Below are 18,548 nucleotides of genomic sequence, written 5' to 3'. Positions count from 1 at the left end.
TCTACGCCTGCTCGGGGGTCTCTGGTGGTCTTCAATGGTCTTTGGTGATCGTTTAGGGAAGAATACCCCTACTCCTTCTGTCCTTTTATGGTCATGGGTCATCTGAGGACACCAGGGTCTTTGTTTCTCTTGCCACTCCCTCTGTTTCTCAATGCCAAGGAGGATGTATGTCCTTAATTAGCAAGTCTGTGACTCTGAAATGTCCCTTATCTGGTGCCTTGATTATTATCCAAACACTCTTTAAGCATCCTCTATTGTAAGCAGAATCTTAAACTAGATAAGCTTTACCTTGAGTAAAGGTAATGTAAATGGTCCTTGAATAGCAAGCATATCACACTTCTCATGTTTTAGAGTTTTTCTTCTTTAAGCTATCACTGCCTTCTTCTTATTTGTTAATCAGTCTTTTGAAGGCTTGAGGCAACAGTACCAACCTATTTCCAAGGGGAGGAAGATCTTGAATCCTACACAGAAGACTGACCTTCATTACAAAAGATAAATCATATTGCGAGATGGGTTTTCAAATAACATGAACGATAGTTTTGTTATGTTATAAATATTTGTGAGAGACTGAAATAGTTAATGTCTCAAACATTGTGGTGGGGCAAGTTCTGCATAATGGAGAACTCTGCATAACAACAAACCCTGCATAGCAATGAATGGCAGGTGAGAAGTCGGTTAGCAACAGGGTGAGGAGGGCATGCTGGAGGGAGTACAGTTCTGTGTTCTGATATGCTGAGCAGGGCAGCTCACCATATATGGCCAAAGGTCAAAGAATGGTCATACCTGCAGGGAGGGAGAAGTTACTCTCCAAACAACCCCCAAGCCCACTGACCCATTTCCCAAAGGTTCTGGAAGCACAAACAACGAATGACACTTAATTAGCCTAATGAGTTCAAGTGCCCACCTGAAGGAGGGGCAAGGAGATGATAAAAGGACACAAACTGAAGCCCCACATGCGCCCACCGGAACTGGACCCTTAGACTGGCTGGACCAACGCTGGACCCAGGACTGGTGAAATCTTTCTCTTTTCTCTCTCTGTCTCTCTCTCTCCTTTTCATAATCCCTATACCTCATCCCTTTAGACATAAACCATTGACCAAGTCTGGGACTAGGAGTGGATCCAGCCGCCCCTAGGCTCTTCTCTGAGAGGGAGTCTAGAAAGCAAGGGGGTCCACTCTGAACCTCGTGACTCAATGGGAGGGATCTCCTTATTTTCTTCCCTGAACTGATCCCTAAATAAGCAAGGCTTGTAGTATATGTTTGGTGATGTATGGTTAGCACGTTACACAAGTTACTGACGTAGTTTCATGCTAATTCTTGTGAGCGAATAAAAGTTGAATTTTGTGAGTTAAAGGATCCCTGGTGTCGTTTCACCTTAATCCTGACCTGGGAATTGGCGAACCTGAGTCATCGTCCTTAAGAACTGGGATGTGACAATAATTGCAAGAGTGTGTACAGTTATAAAGACTTTGATGTCAAGGGGGGTGGGGGGGACAGTAAACAAATACACTAATTTTGATGTGCTTAGCATTGAAGAAACCAAGTTTCCAAAAGCCATGGCTTATCTCTTACCTGCAAGGCCAAATCTGATCCCTCTGGGTGGTCATAGTAGCCTGTAGCTCTCTCTGGCTGTGCCTTCACTTCTAGCTTCCAAATCACTTCTTTTTTTATCTCAAGCTGTGATCCAATGAATTCATTCCAAACAGGATTACTAAAGAAGTGAGATTATTTATCTAGTGATCTTGCTAGGTCTTCTCTGAATAGGTCTTCCAGCTTATAGAAATAGCATCTTTCCACTCTTAATGTAGAAATACATACTTATCCTTTCCAGGTCAGATTTCAGTAATTTTCTGACTTCTGATGAGCATAAACTATGTGTCCTATAGCCTATCCAGCTCAATGAAAATGTCAGTCCTGTGCAGAAATAGAAGAAAATAAATGACGCATGGTACTTAGGTGATACGCCATTTTAAGGGACGCAGTATCCTTAAATGCACACTGTACTGGATTCTGAGTGGCTCAGTTTCCTAAACTGGTCATGAACTCCCTCTTTAGCTGAGCCAAATATACTTGGGAAGCTACCAAGTTGCTAGTGCTGTAGCAAACCTTGTTATGTGGCTGACTGAGCCTTTATAAATCTGTTTCGGATTCCATCCTGATTACTGCATGCAAATGCTCTTACACCAATCTGTCTAGGACAAAGATTGGAGGGAGCACACAGAAGCAATGATCCATTCCTTCCACCTAATTGTTGTTTGTGGTGAAGGGAAGACAGCCAGATAGGGCGTCACTTCTCACAGAATGAGAGCCTCAGCTTAGTAATGGCCTTCTCTTAAGACTCTTAGATTGATGACTGACTGACTCCAGATGAGGCTCACAGGATGCTATCCAAAGTCTATTGCTGTAAACCTCCACAGAAGAGTCCTGGATCTTAGTTCCTAGTAATATAACCGAGGCCTGTACAGCGTTCTACAGAGGATACTTAAAAGTCCTTCTTGTAGATCAGATAGCTTCAGAGAGAACAGGGAGTTTACTAATGAAGGAACAATTGCGGGGTATAGCAAGGGAAATCAGAGAAAGGATAAGCAGTACCTCAGGTAAAAATAGCGTCCATTTCTCAAGGAATAAACTGAAACCATATAACAGAGAATTATAATAGCAGGGATGATTCCAGAAGAAAGTTCAGGTGCAAGAAGAGTGCATTTTAAGAAGACTGAAGGGAGTTTTGTGTGCCAGGAATTCTACAGTCAGCATGGGTGATGTTAGGTATAAGGTAGCAGGAGTAGGAAAAGAGAGGGAAACACAAGAGCATCTGTTTCAGTGTATGCAGTTTGTCATTATAATCCAAAACACAGTTGCTCCGGGGGGAAAGAATAATATTCAAAACTGAACAATAGCGGGAAACCTATCAGGTAATAATTTGTAGTGTGAATGTATGGGAGGAAAGTCAACAGAGTTTTGGAATGACAGAGAAAACCATTAATAGACTAATTTACTAAGACTATTCCATCTTTAACTTCTGATCTGTAGGGCAATAAAACTTTGTGCTAGAGCACAGGTGGAAATATCAGTACCTTTAAAACAGGTTATTGTGTTTTGAATCCTCATTAGTAAACAGAAGAAAAAAGAATAACCAAAATTATTAAATGCCTTATCAAAATATTTAAGGTTCTCTGTACTTTCTTTAACATCTTACTCATAGTAGTAGATTGATTATTTTCATTAAACTAGATTTTAACTGTTATTCTAGAGAAACAAGAAATATTTCATAGGACTTGATCAGATGTTTCAGTACAGGATATTTTTACTATATCAGGTAAGAAAAGAAGCATCTCTCAGCAACAGTGACCTAAGCATCAAGTCTTCTGAACTGACTTTGGTTTTTATTTTAAAAAACATTATAGCTTCAGATAAAATCTTAAAAGCTCAATGCAAGAAGGACATTTTATTGTTATTGTTATTATTGACTGGCTGTTAATGAAATCATTCCAAGAAGTATAGGATATTTTGCTGCCATTAATTTCATTCTTGATCTACATTTATTGCTTAAGCTAAAATATTATCTAATAATGTACATGATCACGTTCTTAACTTTTCCTTTTCCTTTTCGTTTTGCTTATATATGACAAACATTGCTGCTGTCAAGGACAGTATTCTGGCATAACATATGGATGTTACTTGAAAGAAAACATATATATTTTGATGCAACTGATGAAGCAAATGTGAAGCATACAGAATTCTAGCAACTGTAAGTCAGGGAATAGACAACTGTACCATGGGTATCATTCCTAAAAGCTGTAGTTTTATTTTACTAAATTATCTATGTTAAAAACAAATCTGTGCCTGGTGTGGAATTTCACTGCATCAAGTGTTACAATATATTTGTTTTCATTACAAGCAGGAGAATGCATGTAGAACAAGTGTTAAGAAACATGACAATAAATTAGAATATAATTTACAAAAGCAAAAAATAATAATAATAAAGTAACAGTGTACCACATTAATACCAAGTATAAAATAATAAGCAACTAATCACAATAATACAAAGGTAATTTCAGTCTGTATTATTAAGGATATCTATGTGACATTCACTCCATTACAAAGTTCCTAAAAAAATGGACTATTTTTGGGTGTATACACCCTGAGGGGTTAATCTGGAGATTTTTCTTTCTGGTTTGATCTTCTTCAGCTGATAGTATTGCTCAGTGGAAGTACTGGCACCAGATTGATTTCTGCATTTAGTATTCCACTATTTGATTCTAGGCTTGTCATATTTATAGCCTATACAAATAGTCCTATTGTCACTATTTAGGAATATAGCACTATTTAGCTTAGATTATATAGATGGCTACAGTGTAGCAGCAGCAATGAACTGTGCTGTGGAAACCAATTATTTTTCATTGAATTAGGCTTCATTTTTTGGTCTTAGTCTGAAACATTGCTTAGTTTGTAAATCCACGTACATTCTGTGTTTTGTTCCCTTTAACAATACAATTCAACGTTGCTCCAGGGAGTTCTTTAAATTCCAACCTCAGTGCTGTTATGTTGCAGAGTAAACATCGGACTCCCTAGTGTTCTAGCACCAGTAAGAGAGCAAAATGTATCTTTGGAAACACTCCTTACAATTTTAATGTCCTAAGTGAGGTAAAAAAAAAGTTTCTTTTGAATACATAGAAAACCTTTTTCTTGTTAGCTGAAAAGGCACATTAGCTGATAAACAAAATCATTCCCTGGAGAAAACCGGACCCTGATACAAAGAGGCATCTTGCTTAGAGAATGCCATAGCAATCCCTTTCCCTTTTATCTCTTTTTTGACCTAACCAGGGTATGCTAGCACCAAGGTGTTTTGTCAAAAGGATATAGAAAGTCCATTCACTTAACAGAGAAGGACTACATACTGCCCTTAATCCGTATGTGCAACTCCTAAAGATTGGGGTTTTGTATCTACTGGTGTCAGTTTTAACAGGAGTTGTTTACATGGTGATGAGAGCAGCAGATAAGCATTTGTGAATACATGCAAGCCAACTGAAAAGGAATTTCACTGGTCACAGGCATATGGAAGTGGAAATACTGGCAAGAGGTAGCAGATGACAGGAATTTGATGGTCATGAATATGTGGGCTACACAAAACCCCACAGATAGATTGTCAATATGTTGGGGGGATTTCATAGCATGAGTCCCGTTAACAATATCTATTGTTCCATGTTAATTCACATTAGTAAATAGTGTGCATCACATTTGGCTTGTTATTGGTAAAATACACCAATACACTTCAATCTCGTGATATTTTGAAATTATTTTTCACTAAAAAGAGTACTTCTTTTAAAAAGTGCTATTTGAGTTAGAATTTGTAACACATTATTGTTCACATAATTTTAATTACGCTACAACAAAGGAGGCATAGTTGGACACAAAAGCACATTCATCAAGCACCTGCTACAAACTGCAAGTGTTCAAGTACAATATATTAATAGAAACAAGTACCCACTTATCTCCTTGTTGAGTCTGTTACTGAAAAGTGAAGGGGAAGAGGAGCATGACATTAAACTTTTTTATGGCAGATTCTTGAATGTGACTTGCCTAAGTAGTTTGGTTTTACATTTAAAAATGCAAAGTATTTGGTGAATATTAAAAATACAGTAATATGAAATAAGTAGAGTATGGCAGCAGAATAGTTAGGGCATCTAGCTACTAATCTAGAGGCATGAGTTTGTTCCAGTCTCATACTGAAAGCTGCCCCTAGCTTTAAATATGGTCCAGCTTTAAATATGTACCTGGCCATTTAGGTGAAGGTGGCCAGACTCATTCTAGCCACCCCTTTTCCAGTGTGCCTTTCTCCTGATAGCCCAACAGGCCTCTTGGCTCAAGCACACTTTTGACTTCTCATTTGAACAGAACCTAGATATCTCCATGAGTCTTATTCTTTGGTTGTAATCTTTGTCCACTCAGATGTGGTCTCCTGAACTGTACATTCACATATTCTTTCTCATAAACAAATACCCTTCTGCTATGGTATCAAAGAAGGGAACATCTGGAACCCATTTTAACTTTCAGCTTTGCAAAGGATTGTTGCTATTACGCAGTAGGCTTATCTTTTTCACTGGAACTCCTTGGTGTTGGAGAATCAAAAGTAACATGTAAACCAGATCTATATGCCCACAAAGTTGTATTTTCTTTGTGGCTGGTGTTGTAAACAGAAGTGAGCTGGAGTCAAAGTGAAAGTTCGAAGTAACCTGTATGGTAGTAGTGAAGAAGCTGGCAATACGGTCTTCACCACTACTGGAGTCTGCTTCCTCCATGATATTGAAATATGTTCCCTTTCAGTGGAAATCTCAGCTTCACTTTTACAATCGTAAGATGGCTATAAACCTGCAACACAGATTTCATTTCATAGCACACCTGTATTTCATGCACCACTGCAATAACTGTTGCACCTCTTAAAACTAAGTCCCTCATGGTTGTTCTATTTAGTATAGCTTTATATATGGCTCACAGCAGTGTTCAGGAAATATGGATTACTCCAAAGGAAATTAGGAGGAATGAAGGAAAAATACATATTGTTTTAATTTCTGCTCCTTAAATAACATTTCCAAGCTCATTTTATAATTTAAATTGTGGTGCTGTGTTGTGAGATAAAATAGTTAACATTTTTAAGCTATGACTTAACATTTTTTTGATTCTTCTTTACTTCCATAGTAGACCAAGTCATAACAGCTATGTTTTAAAAAGTTTTAAATACAAATGGATTCAGTGTCATTGCTAAGTCCATAATAAAAATTATTTTAATGGTCCAAGGAGGTAAACAGACTATTGGATTTAGTCAAAAGAACACAAATGTTCCACAGTAAGCTATTCTATATGTGCTGTGTGGATCTTTCCAATTTGGCATGCCCTCCTTATACTGTGTCCAGCACTTTGGATGAATAAATCCCACTTCACAGAAGTTAAAATAATATTGAAATCCTGTCAGCTGGGGCTGACCAGTGGTTACGTTTTCCACAGGGTAATGCATTTGCAAGGACGTCAATCTCATTCTGCTGTGTGGCTCTCTTCAATGGATGCTTTTCCACAATAATAACAACGCACGTTCTCGTGCTTTCTGTGGGTCAGTGTCCTTGGCAGGTCTTGCAGCACATCTGTCTGAAGTATGCTCGACTGCAGAACTTGAACTTCAACACCAGTGGGCAATATGCCACTTTGTTCACATCTTTGCACTCTAATAATTAAGGGCATTAAAGAGAAAAAATCAGAAATAAAAATTAAAGTACAAAGAAAATTTGACATTTAACATGCTGCTTCTCTATCCATCCACCTTGCCCTCTTTGTAACTGCTCTTTCTAGTCCAGCCTAGTGCACGCAATATATTTTTAAAAGCCATAAAAATGTTTGCAGGGCTTCTCTCACAGACATTTAGAAGTGTGCCCACTTTATCTTGAAAGAATTACCATTTATTGGGATAAATGGTCACTTTAGACAGCTAGGAAATATGAGTAATTTTTCTTACAATACTTTTATATCTTCTTTCTCAGGAGTTATTTTATTCATCCATGAGAGGTTATCCAAAATCTAACATGATTCACACTATTTGGTACCATGCCTGTACATTTGTAAGAATCCTTGAAATAGAATATGCATTGCAGCTAACAGGAGTGGAGAAAACAACAAGTGTTATAAATAAAGGCACCAACAGTGTGAGTTCAGTGACTGGACTGAATGGTGGATTATACTTTAGGCTTGGTTCCATACATCCATGCTGTCTTTTATGCAGGAGGAAAAGCCATTTTTATGCCCGTGATTGACATGTAAGAGCTTTTTTTCATACTTGTGTTTTCCCTATATGCTGGGCTTACTGCCTCAGCAGCCCTTGTCATACTGGCAGGTAACTCTTCCAGGAAGGGAGAACAAGAGCTCAACCATGCAAAGGAAGGATTACTTCTTTTCCATCCCACACAGGTTGTATCTAAAGTGACTTGTGGGTGTACATTACAGGAGCACTGCTGGAGTATGCTGTGGTTCTCCTCTGGCTCAGTTTCCTTTCTGTAGAAAGAAGGTGGGAATAAGGAATGGAATAGTTTGGTCCGTGCCCAGTTCTTATTCTGATTATAGCTGGAGAGATGGCTGTATCTGAGAGCTCAATGGTATGCTCAGGTTCTACAGCTCAGATGTTGCTACTGCAGATTTGCTTTGCACTGGAGTGAATATTGTGATAGATGCCTGATAGGGGATTTTTAGTTAAAAGCATTTGCACAGTTTCTTCCAGACTGATATTAAAATAGGACTTTGGCAAGGAGCTTTGCTTCACGTATAGGAAGATGGAAGAGATGTATACAGAGAAAAAGCAAAACCCACAAGTCTGAATTGCAAAAATGAAGTTGGTGGGAAGAATGAAATTAGATTAATTTCTCAGAAAATAATTTGTCTTAAAAGAATGCTGTAAATTTTTACTGTTTTAAGATTGCATTTGATACTGGCTTCCTCCTACAATCTTTCTCAAATTACAATAGCTATAAAGAAAATGAGAATAAAAATGAGATAAACTAGCAGTACTTTGACTATTATCATATTTTGTATTGATTTGATATCCAGAAGTGAAGACTGGAGGCCAGGATGCTGTTGCTCCGAGGCCTGACAGAACAACAGTCTTTGACTCCGAGATGACTGTAAGCCAAATATGAAAGAGACAACAGACAGACATACCAAACAGGTAGAAAAAGAAAAAAGTAATAGTGAAACAAACACAATCATCATGTACAATCCTTCAGCTACTCCTATTTGTCTTCCTTCTATATATGACCTCCTAGTACAATATTTTTGCTCCAGAACAGGTAGTTATGGACAGTGCAGTCATGCTGCAAGCATACTGTAGTGGCAAGTTAAGTGCAGATGACAATTTTTAGTATTTGAACCTAGGAAAGCATTAGTGAGGTTGAACTTCAGGGTCTGTACTGAACAGTATTTCCAATAATGACAATGTGCATGCTTCTAGCTAGACAAGTAGAGGTCATGAAATGATTTAAACTTTCATTTCATTAACACAGGTATAGTGCTTTCATTGTAATTTTTTACTCCACCTACCCAATGTTTTATGTACTACTATTCTACTTTTTTAATTCTCAATTTGGAAACAGATTTGGATGTCAGCAGAAAAGACATTGGGGGTAGCTGGTTTAAACAGACACATTTCTCTATCAGCAACTGCACGTGGTCACTATTTTATTTCAAAAACTCTTCCCAAAAGAGGTCAAATATCTTCCAGAAATATTTCAGGCCCTTGTGTTTGTGGAGACTGGGAATATAGGAGAGACAGATGCTGAATTATAAATGGAGTGAGGAAAAAAAAGGTTCACCTGATCTTGACGAAATGTAAAAAGTTCACTCAGTCCCAAAAATAACCCTCATATATGTTGTATTTAGTTAAATACAGGTAAAGCCACTAACTTCATTTTTGCTAAAAGTAGGATTTGAAATTATCCCATTTCATATTTCTTTATGTTATTCTTCCTCTTGACTAAAACTGGACCCTGTTCAGCCAATGCCATTTGGACAGCAGCGAGACAATATTCTAGAAGTTGCCCACAACTTCTGTTTTAAAAAACAGTTTTGAAATAGATATGGTGGCTGATGAAGTAGCCTATTATTCATAGGACTGTGGTTGGATGGAAGAGGTTTAGCAGAGCCGTTTTTGTTCCTAGTAACTACTGTTAATAAGTTTAAATAATCTACATGCATTAATCTCACCTTTCCTGAACTTTGTGGCCAGATCAGACAATATTGTGATATTAAGTATCACATTACAGTAATAAAAACACAGAATGTCACTGTGCCTTCAGCTAAAGAGACTGCAAAGACATACCACAAAAAATACAAGGAAAACTGAAATGACATAAAAATAGATAAAATAGTTTTTCAGGTAAAGTTTCAGATGGCCATTAGCAGTCTAGATTCAGCAGATATATACACACACACACTTACAGAATAAAATCATTCTGAATACATTTCAAATTGTGTGGTACATGCTACCTGTAGTTCACTTTCAACAGCAAATGTAATGTTACCCTCATCAGTGGCAGTCTCAAAACCTCGTCTACAATATTCTGAATCTCCAACGAACAGTTTAAAGAAAACAAAGAACTAAAGCAGATGAAAAATGTGACAAGATATATTGTAACTTTCTTTTACTATTTCTATATCCCTAAAATTTTGACTCTTATTTTATGTAAACAACCTTTACTTTCCCCAAGAAAGTACTTTTAAACTTTACTAACATGATCATTATACTGCAGAGTGGTTCAAGCTTTCTCAAAAACATGTATATACTTATCTTGGGTTACCAAAATTAAATTGCCTGGAAATTGATAAATGGGTCCCATAGGCTGTGAACACTGGAGTTTGGGGAGTAAAGGGAATGAGGTTCGCTGGGGTTTGAAATGGGAAGGGAATCCCCTCAGCTAGTCTGACCCTGCTGCAAACCAACGACCTATTGTTGAAGTTGCTTTTGCCCCACAGCAGGGCCCAAAGCACAAGGCAGTGCTACTAGGTGGCATGTAGACAAAGTCTCTGTGTGCGAGCAGATATGCTCTGCTACGCACATGGATTCCCAAGGGGCAGAACCCTCCCTCTGAGAGGCCTGACTCCTTCCCTGAAACCCAAATACAGATACACAGTTCACATCCCACTGCACATGGAGAGTAACAGATGCATGCATACAGGCACAGAATACTCCTTTCACAAATGCATCCACAAGGAAATACCAGAACTCAAATACTTCTTGCTTAGAAAGTATTATCTTTCAAAAAAATACTTGTGCTCTTTAGGATTAGTTAGTTCTTGAAATCTTAAAAGCTTTCCATCATCTCTAGTATGCTGAAAAATTTTGCCTCCCTGTTTAAAGGGTAACACTTTACTAACACATATGTCGGCTCCTCTTGTGTCTAAGAGGATTTTTTTAAGGACGAAAGTGTAAGCAAAAAATGTGCAATAGATGCACATTATTCTGCAAACACTCACAGTTTGTGCTTCTTAAATTCAGCATTTAATAGTAGCTCTGAAATGTTTATAAATTAGGATTTATATTTAAGAAATGCTTACCAAAATATTGAAAGATATCTTGAAGACAAATTTTTTGTCTAATTTTGGGATAGGGCACCCTTAGTATTTAATGGATTGCAACTAGGTTCTTGTGAAAGGATGTAGGTATTTTAAATTGTTAAATGAACTTTGAGATTATATTTACTTTTGAGCCATTTGAGCCACTTAACTGCTTACAAATAACCAGTGGTTTCCAGTAAATACCTTCAATATGGGACAAAAGCAAACATGGGGTGCTAAGTGGCAATGTGTTGGGAACTGTATCTACTGGAAGAGATTGTGCTATATCTTTTTCCCCTCAATTCTTCCTAGGACTTATTAGCTCAAGCAAAGTACTGTGCTAATGAGGCTGCATGGCTGTCAATAAGGAGCTGGCTCATGCCTGGCCAACTCCAAGTGCAGGCCAAAGAGCTAAAGTCCATCTGGAATACTATGTAAGTGGTTTTCAACATATTCAATTTGTGGATCCCAAAAATTTTCCAGTGAAAATGTAGGTCCCTGGAAAACACTATTGCCGACAGACTTGCTTTTCATAGTTTCCCTGCACAGTTCTACTTTAAAGAAGTCCATGGCCACGCGGTGTCCATAGATCACACACAGAAAATCCCTGATTGTATTCATCTATAGGACATCAGTGTATTTTCCTGACAATATTAAAGAATTACTAACAAAATGACTATAAATAAGAACATGACTTTTTCCATCTTGAAATTAAGAGGAGATTGAGACTAATTATGCACTTAGAAGTACTTTATTACTTCCTTACTTTGGAGAAAGACGTCTGTGTTTGGAAAAAAAATATAGATTCATAGAATCATAGAATAGCTTGGGTTGGAAGGGACCTTAAAGATCATCTAGTTCCAACCCCTCTGCCATAGGCAGGGACACCTTCCACTGGACCAGGTTGCTCAAAGCCCCATCCAACCTGGCCTTGAACACTTCCAGGGAGGGGGCATCCACAACTTCTCTGGGCAACCAGTTCCAGTGTCTCACCGCCCTCACAGTAAATAATTTCTTCCCAATATCTAATCTAAATCTACCCTCTTTCATTTTAAAACCATTACCCCTCGTCCTATCACTACACTCCCTGATAAAGAGTCCCTCCCCGTCTTCCCTGTAGGCCCCCTTTAAGTACTGGAAGGATGCTATAAGGTCTCCCCAGAGCCTTCTCTTCTCTAGACTAAACAACCTCTCTTTGTGGCAGGCAGATTTATGGACATCATTTTTGCAACTGCTACTCTTTGTGATCATTTGCAGTTCACTCATCTGCTAAATACAGCATAGTCAATTAAAACAGGCTATCCGACAAGGTATAGAATTCAGCACACTGCCACAAGTAATAGAGAGTCACATCTTCTTTCTTTTAATAGCATATATATAGTATTTCAGGAGTTCCCTGAAGGGTTTAAACTGAGCAAGGGTCTCTGTCTCTGCGGTCCCTGCATGGGGTCTCCATAGTTTTTCCCCTAGGCCTTCCACTCTCCATCCTGAGGACTGAGCTTCTGCAAGGGTGTCGTGGTTTAACCCCAGCCGGCAACTAAGCACCACACAGCCACTCGCTCACTCCCCCCCCAGTGGGATAAGGGAGAGAATCGGAAGGGTAAAAGTGAGAAAACTCATGGGTTGAGATAAAGACAGTTTAATAGGTAAAGCAAAAGCTGCGCACACAAGCAAAGCAAAACAAGGAATTCATTCACCATTTCCCATCGGCAGGCAGGTGTTCAGCCATCTCCAGGAAAGCAGGGCTCCATCATGCGTAACGGTTACTTGGGAAGACAAATGTCATAACTCCAAACGTCCCCCCCCTTCCTTCTTCTTCCCCCAGCTTTATATGCTGAGCATAATGTCATATGGTATGGAATGTTCCTTTTTGGTTAGTTGGGGTCAGCTGTCCCAGCTGTGTCCCCTCCCAACTTCTTGTGCACCCCCAGCCTACTCACTGGTGGGGTGATGTGAGAAGCAGAAAAGGCCTTGACTCTGTGTAAGCACTGCTCAGCAATAACAAAAACATCCCTGAATTATCAATGCTGTTTCCAGCACAAATCCAAAACATAGCCCCATACTAGCTTCTATGAAGAAAATTAACTGTATCCCAGCCAAAACCAGCACAACACCAAATTGGGGAAGACTAGCATAAATTTGCCTTTTTTTGATTTAAAATCAGAGTATTTGTTCCATATAAATAGGATATTAAACTTCAGTGTAGTTGGAGAACCTGTGTAAAATATGCTCCATTATATACTGCACAGAGATTAGTTACATTAAAAGGAGCAGCTTTAGTGACATTGTGAAGTCAAGCACTCAAAATTTAGGGAATACCTGTTTTAAGAGAACTATTATTGCTGTGCAATCTTTCTTTATTTTTGGACATGTGTGTTTTGGTAATTTTTGATTCTTTTTCCCCTTCCACACAAAATGGAATGTACTCATCTGGTGAGCAACTATTCTAAATTTTTACAAACAGTAAGGAAACTTTTTTTTACTGCCTAGCACATAAATTGTACTTTGACGACAGAATTTCTTAATAGGTTGGCTTGGACAATTTATGAGTCCAGATCTGGAGCCTTTCATAAGCAAAATAAGCTTATTTTGACATTATTATCTAATATATCCTCTAGCAAAAACATGTTATGATTAAGTTAGTTAATAGTCTGATTAAATTAGGCTGTATCATGTAAAAAACACTGTAATTATTTCAAATAGGCATTATAAATCCAAGAAATTCAAAGTTAATTAGAAGAAGCTGAAAAGTAAGTCAGTCAGTCAAAGAACAGGCCTGTAGCACCGTGCAGCATTAAATCTGTGGTCCCAGTCTTTCAATGAACATGCGATCAACTATTTTTGCCACTACGTTGTTATGTTAACCACTGATGAAGCAGGTAACAGTTCAGTGGATGAGAAGTATATCATGGTCCCCCTGCTACAATGGACATTTCCATTGAACCAATAAAGTGACTGGAAAATTAATAACACAAAATGATAGTATTTTGTCCATGACTTAGGCTATATATTTTTAAGGGTGTTTTTTTAAACGAAGAACCTGTATTTAGGTTTTTATTGACTCCACCTTTGAACTACAATGACTAATTAGAAAATAATTGTAAAAAATTCATTCACAGGCTGAGAGATGATGTAATGTAGACTTTTACTAATAAATTAATGCAGTAATACTGACCATGTTACTTTACACTTTCCAGAATAAATTATATTAAGATGGCAAACTTACCTTCTGTGTTGGAAACGGGAGTACTGTCACATTTACTTTCACACTGCTGCATTGATGGAGGTCTAAGTGTTTCTGGACACTCACTGGATACTTGTCCGGTGTATGAGAGGCACTGTACTGTTCGCATCTGTTGCCCAAGACCACACTGCGCAGAACACTGAAAATGAGAGATAAAAAAGTAAACCAAATTGGATCCAATTTTTAAATGTAAAACAAGATAACAGGAAAGCAATCAGGAACAGTACACATACACAAATTTAAAAAAAGACAAGCATCTGAAGAGATTTGGTTAATACATAAAATCATTTTCATAAAATAGCTTAGATTTTTCGGGGTTTTTTGACAGTATATGCAACCACTTGTCTTTCAAAGAAATAAGACACAATACAATGTTAGATCCCTGGACAGCTTGGATTTGAGGTATAAGAATATAATTTACACTATTTCATATATCATGTCTGAGTTTAAGTGCATGTTTTCAAGAGAGAAATCATTTACTTCAGAACAAAGTAGAAAAACCAAGGAGAACAAGCATTCAAATCTGCTAGAGGACTTTCTTATGGAAAAAGGAAAGTATCTTTCAAACAAAAACACTTTGCTGTTTCAAAATATTTTTGAATTTCTATAACTAAACAGTGGTTTTAGGACATATCAATTTAAGATAAATGCACACCTGGACAACTAGCATAAAAGAAAAGTCAATTAGACTGTAATACCACAAATTATTGTCTCCTGGTTAGTTAAGCTAAGGTGTTTTATTTTTATTAGTGGCAAATTACTCCGCAAACTTAGAAACTGAAATATCAAGTTATTGTTTAATAACAGGCCATTGATCATGTGAGACGCAAAAACATAATGAAAAAGAAGGAAATTCATTATATCCTATTTAGAAACACCGCATAACGGCAGCACCATTCAGCCTGTGGTGCAACAATTTAGATCCCTGTCTGGTAATTAAGCATATTTTATGTAAAATTATATAGATCTTGGAAAGTTTTTTGGGTGGCTATATATCTTAGTAAAATTTTAATTGGCTTTGTATTTCCATCATGTTTCTCAACTAAGTTAAATGTGTTTTAAAAATACGAAACCTTGCAACATCGCTGTATCCCAAAATGCCCTTCTAAAAAGCTGTAATAAGGCCTATTTAATTTTTTTTTAAAAATGCATAGAATCATAGAATATCTCAAGACGGAAGGGACCCATAAGGATCATCGAGTCCAACTCCCTGCTCCTTGCAGGACTTTTGAAAACTAAACCATATGACAAAGAGCGTCGTCCAGATGGTCCTTGAATTCTGACAGGCTTGGTGCCGTGACCACTTCCCTGGGGAGCCTGTTCCAGTGACCGATCACCCTATCAGTGAAGAACCTTTTCCTAATGTCCAATCTGAACTTAGAATTATAGAATGGTTTGGGTTGGAAGGGATCTTAAAGATCATCTAGTTTGAACCCCTCGGCCATGGGCAGGGACACCTTCCACTAGACCAGGTTGCTCAAAGCCCCATCCAACCTGGCCTTGAACACTTCCAGGGAGGGGGCATCCACAACTTCTCTGGGCAGCCTGTTCCAGTGCCTCACCACCCTCACAGTAAATAATTTCTTCCCAATATCTAATCTAAATCTACCCTCTTTCATTTTAAAACCATTACCCCTCGTCCTATTGCTACACTCCCTGATAAAGAGTCCCTCCCCGTCTTCCCTGTAGGCCCCCTTTAAGTACTGGAAGGCTGCTATAAGGTCTCCCCAGAGCCTTCTCTTTTCCAGGCTAAACAACCCCAACTCTCTCAGCCTGTCCTCATAGGGGAGGTGCTCCAGCCCCCTGATCATCTTCATGACCCTCCTCTGGACCTGCTCGAGCAGGTCCATGTCTTTCTTATGCTGGGGGCCCCAGAGCTGAACGCAATACTCCAGGTGGGGTCTCACAAGAGTGGAGTGGAGGGGGAGAATCACCTCCCTCAACCTGCTAGCCACACTTCTTTTGCATACAGAATGCAAAATGCATACGGAAACTCATTCAGTAGAAACTAGATTACTCTCAGCAAATCCTTTATAGTTCAGCAGACAACTATCATTCAAAATAACATTTCAGTCTGAGACAAACAGGGGAGAAGCTTTTGCTTCAGTCATGGGAACCATCTCTTATCCATTTCCAGCAACCTCTTATCTTTAAAGGTACTAATGTGTAGGAGACTAACGGCAATAAATACTTATATGAACTATCTTACCTGTCCCCAGTCTCCAGTAACCCAGCGAGGAGGAGGACATCGGCCTAAACTACAGCGGATGCGGACTGGAGGTTTGCTTTCCTCTTGGCATTGCATGGCTGGAAAAGTTTTTAAAAGATCGCTACTTTTGCACAGAACAATTCGGTGTTTGAATCCTGGGCCACACTTTGGCGTGCACTGAAAAAATATTTATATAAATGAATAATGAAAATCTCAGTAAAAAGTTAATAAACATGTCAGAAATGCTATGGAAAATAGGAGAATATATTTATGTTCTTATAATTAAACTATAATCACAATTTTCCCAAGATGATAATGACGATTTTAAAATGTTTAGAAACACAAACAAGCTGACTGATGATTGCTTTATTAAGTTAAAGTTTTTATAAGTTTTAATATGATAAAAGCAGATTTCCTTTGCTATTTATATTTAGAGTATTGTGCTACTATTTACTTTTATATATAAAAAGCCTTTAGGTTAGGTTTAAGATAAGCACTTTGCTGCAGAGTAGAAAGGTCTGCCACATGTAACATTATTATGAAACAAACTTGAGTGTGCATTTCAGAAATTAAAAGTAGAACTCTGTTCTTAATATGACCTTAGTACAGTCTTTCTCCACCTCACTTACAGGCCACTGAGCTACAATGAACACACCTTTCCCCAATAAACATATGGGAAGATAAATGCTTTACTGGACTCCAAAGATACCAGATTATTGGTTCAGATAGAAATACTGTACCCTCTCCCCTACAATGCATGCTTTTCTCTCTTTTCCTATTTAAATTTTAATTCCGTTTCCTCACAGTTCTTGTTTTTCCTCCTTTTATCACTCCTCTGCTCATTCTAACAGCAAGCAGATAAAAAACCAGTAATTTAAAAAGAAGCAAGTCTGAAGACCTCTGCTTTTCCTCCTCTCTCTTCATATTGGTTCCCCCCAACTTCTCCTTCCTTTTTCCTGACTATTAACTATCATTTACATTAGCATAAATGCAGAATGGGTTAGAGACAAGTGCTAACAAAATTAAGACCTTCCCCAAATCAGTCCCTCTTTAACAGTTGAGCAGGAGTTTTTGCAAGCACAGTTTTAGAATTCCCTATAGTCATGTTAACCTTTATCCCGTAAGCATATCTGCAGTATTTGAATCAGAATCAATTTCTGATACCATAAATCCTACACACAGATTACGCTAAACCTGTCAAGAGTAGAACTGCCTTTCATAAGAAAGAAGCTGCAGAGACAAAACATTATCTGGGAAATAATACTATGTGGAACTGAAGCAAAATTCAAGAGGTGGCACGCCAAAGGCCTTCCACCCATCAAAACAGGTCATTATATAATTGGGGGAAAAAGAAAAATCCCTAAGATTCGTTTTAAGAAAATTACTTGAGTGATCCAAACTTTACTGTTGTATGCCTAATTCTGAAGCATCTCTGCCTAATTTAAAGACACTTTAAAGCAGTTCCACAGTACTAAGGTATCAATATTCCCTATACATTTGTAAAGGTGTATATATGTATATATACATATACAGTGGGATTGAGTGCACCCTCAGCAAATTTGCAGATGACACCAAGATGAGTGGTGTGGTTGACACACCTGAGGGACAGGATGCCATCCAGAGGGACCTGGACAGGCTAGAGAAGTGGGCCCGTGTGAACCTCATGAGGCTCAACAAGGCCTGCACCTGGGTTGGGGCAACCCCAAACATGAGGATATAGGCTGGGCAATGAGTGGATTGAGAGCAGCCCTGCGGAGAAGGACTTGGGATATTGGTGGATGAAAAACTGAATATGAGCTGGCAATGTGCGCTTGCAGCCCAGAAAGCCAAATGCATCCTGGCTGTATGCAAAAGAAGTGTGGCTAGCAGGTTGAGGGAGGTGATTCTCCCCCTCCACTCTGCTCTCATGAGACCCCACCTGGAGTATTGCGTTCAGCTCTGGGGCCCCCAGCATAAGAAAGACATGGACCTGCTCGAGCGGGTCCAGAGGAGGGTCATGAAGATGAT

At 38.4% G+C, this 18,548-nt stretch overlaps 1 protein-coding gene across 11 annotated transcripts in view; it reads right to left on the bottom strand.

Moving 5' to 3' along the window:
* Positions 1-3,356: 3,356 nt before the first annotated feature.
* Positions 3,357-18,548, bottom strand: part of LOC121232867 (A disintegrin and metalloproteinase with thrombospondin motifs 6-like) — a 185,216-nt gene continuing 170,024 nt past the window's right edge. For all 11 annotated transcript variants that reach the window (XM_041121341.1, XM_041121348.1, XM_041121343.1 and 8 more), the window contains 3 exons: positions 16,542-16,718; positions 14,315-14,471; positions 3,357-7,216 (listed from right to left, as the gene is read on the bottom strand). In XM_041121341.1, the coding sequence (XP_040977275.1) occupies positions 7,107-7,216; positions 14,315-14,471; positions 16,542-16,718 (444 nt within the window). In that variant the 3' untranslated portion in view covers positions 3,357-7,106. The remainder of the gene's footprint in view (positions 7,217-14,314; positions 14,472-16,541; positions 16,719-18,548) is intronic.

This window comes from Aquila chrysaetos (genome assembly GCF_900496995.4).
Source record: "Aquila chrysaetos chrysaetos chromosome W unlocalized genomic scaffold, bAquChr1.4 W_unloc_1, whole genome shotgun sequence".
In the NCBI taxonomy this organism is placed as follows: Eukaryota; Metazoa; Chordata; class Aves; order Accipitriformes; family Accipitridae; genus Aquila; species Aquila chrysaetos.
Note: the sequence above shows the minus strand (reverse complement) of the source record. Positions and strands in the feature narration are given on the sequence as shown.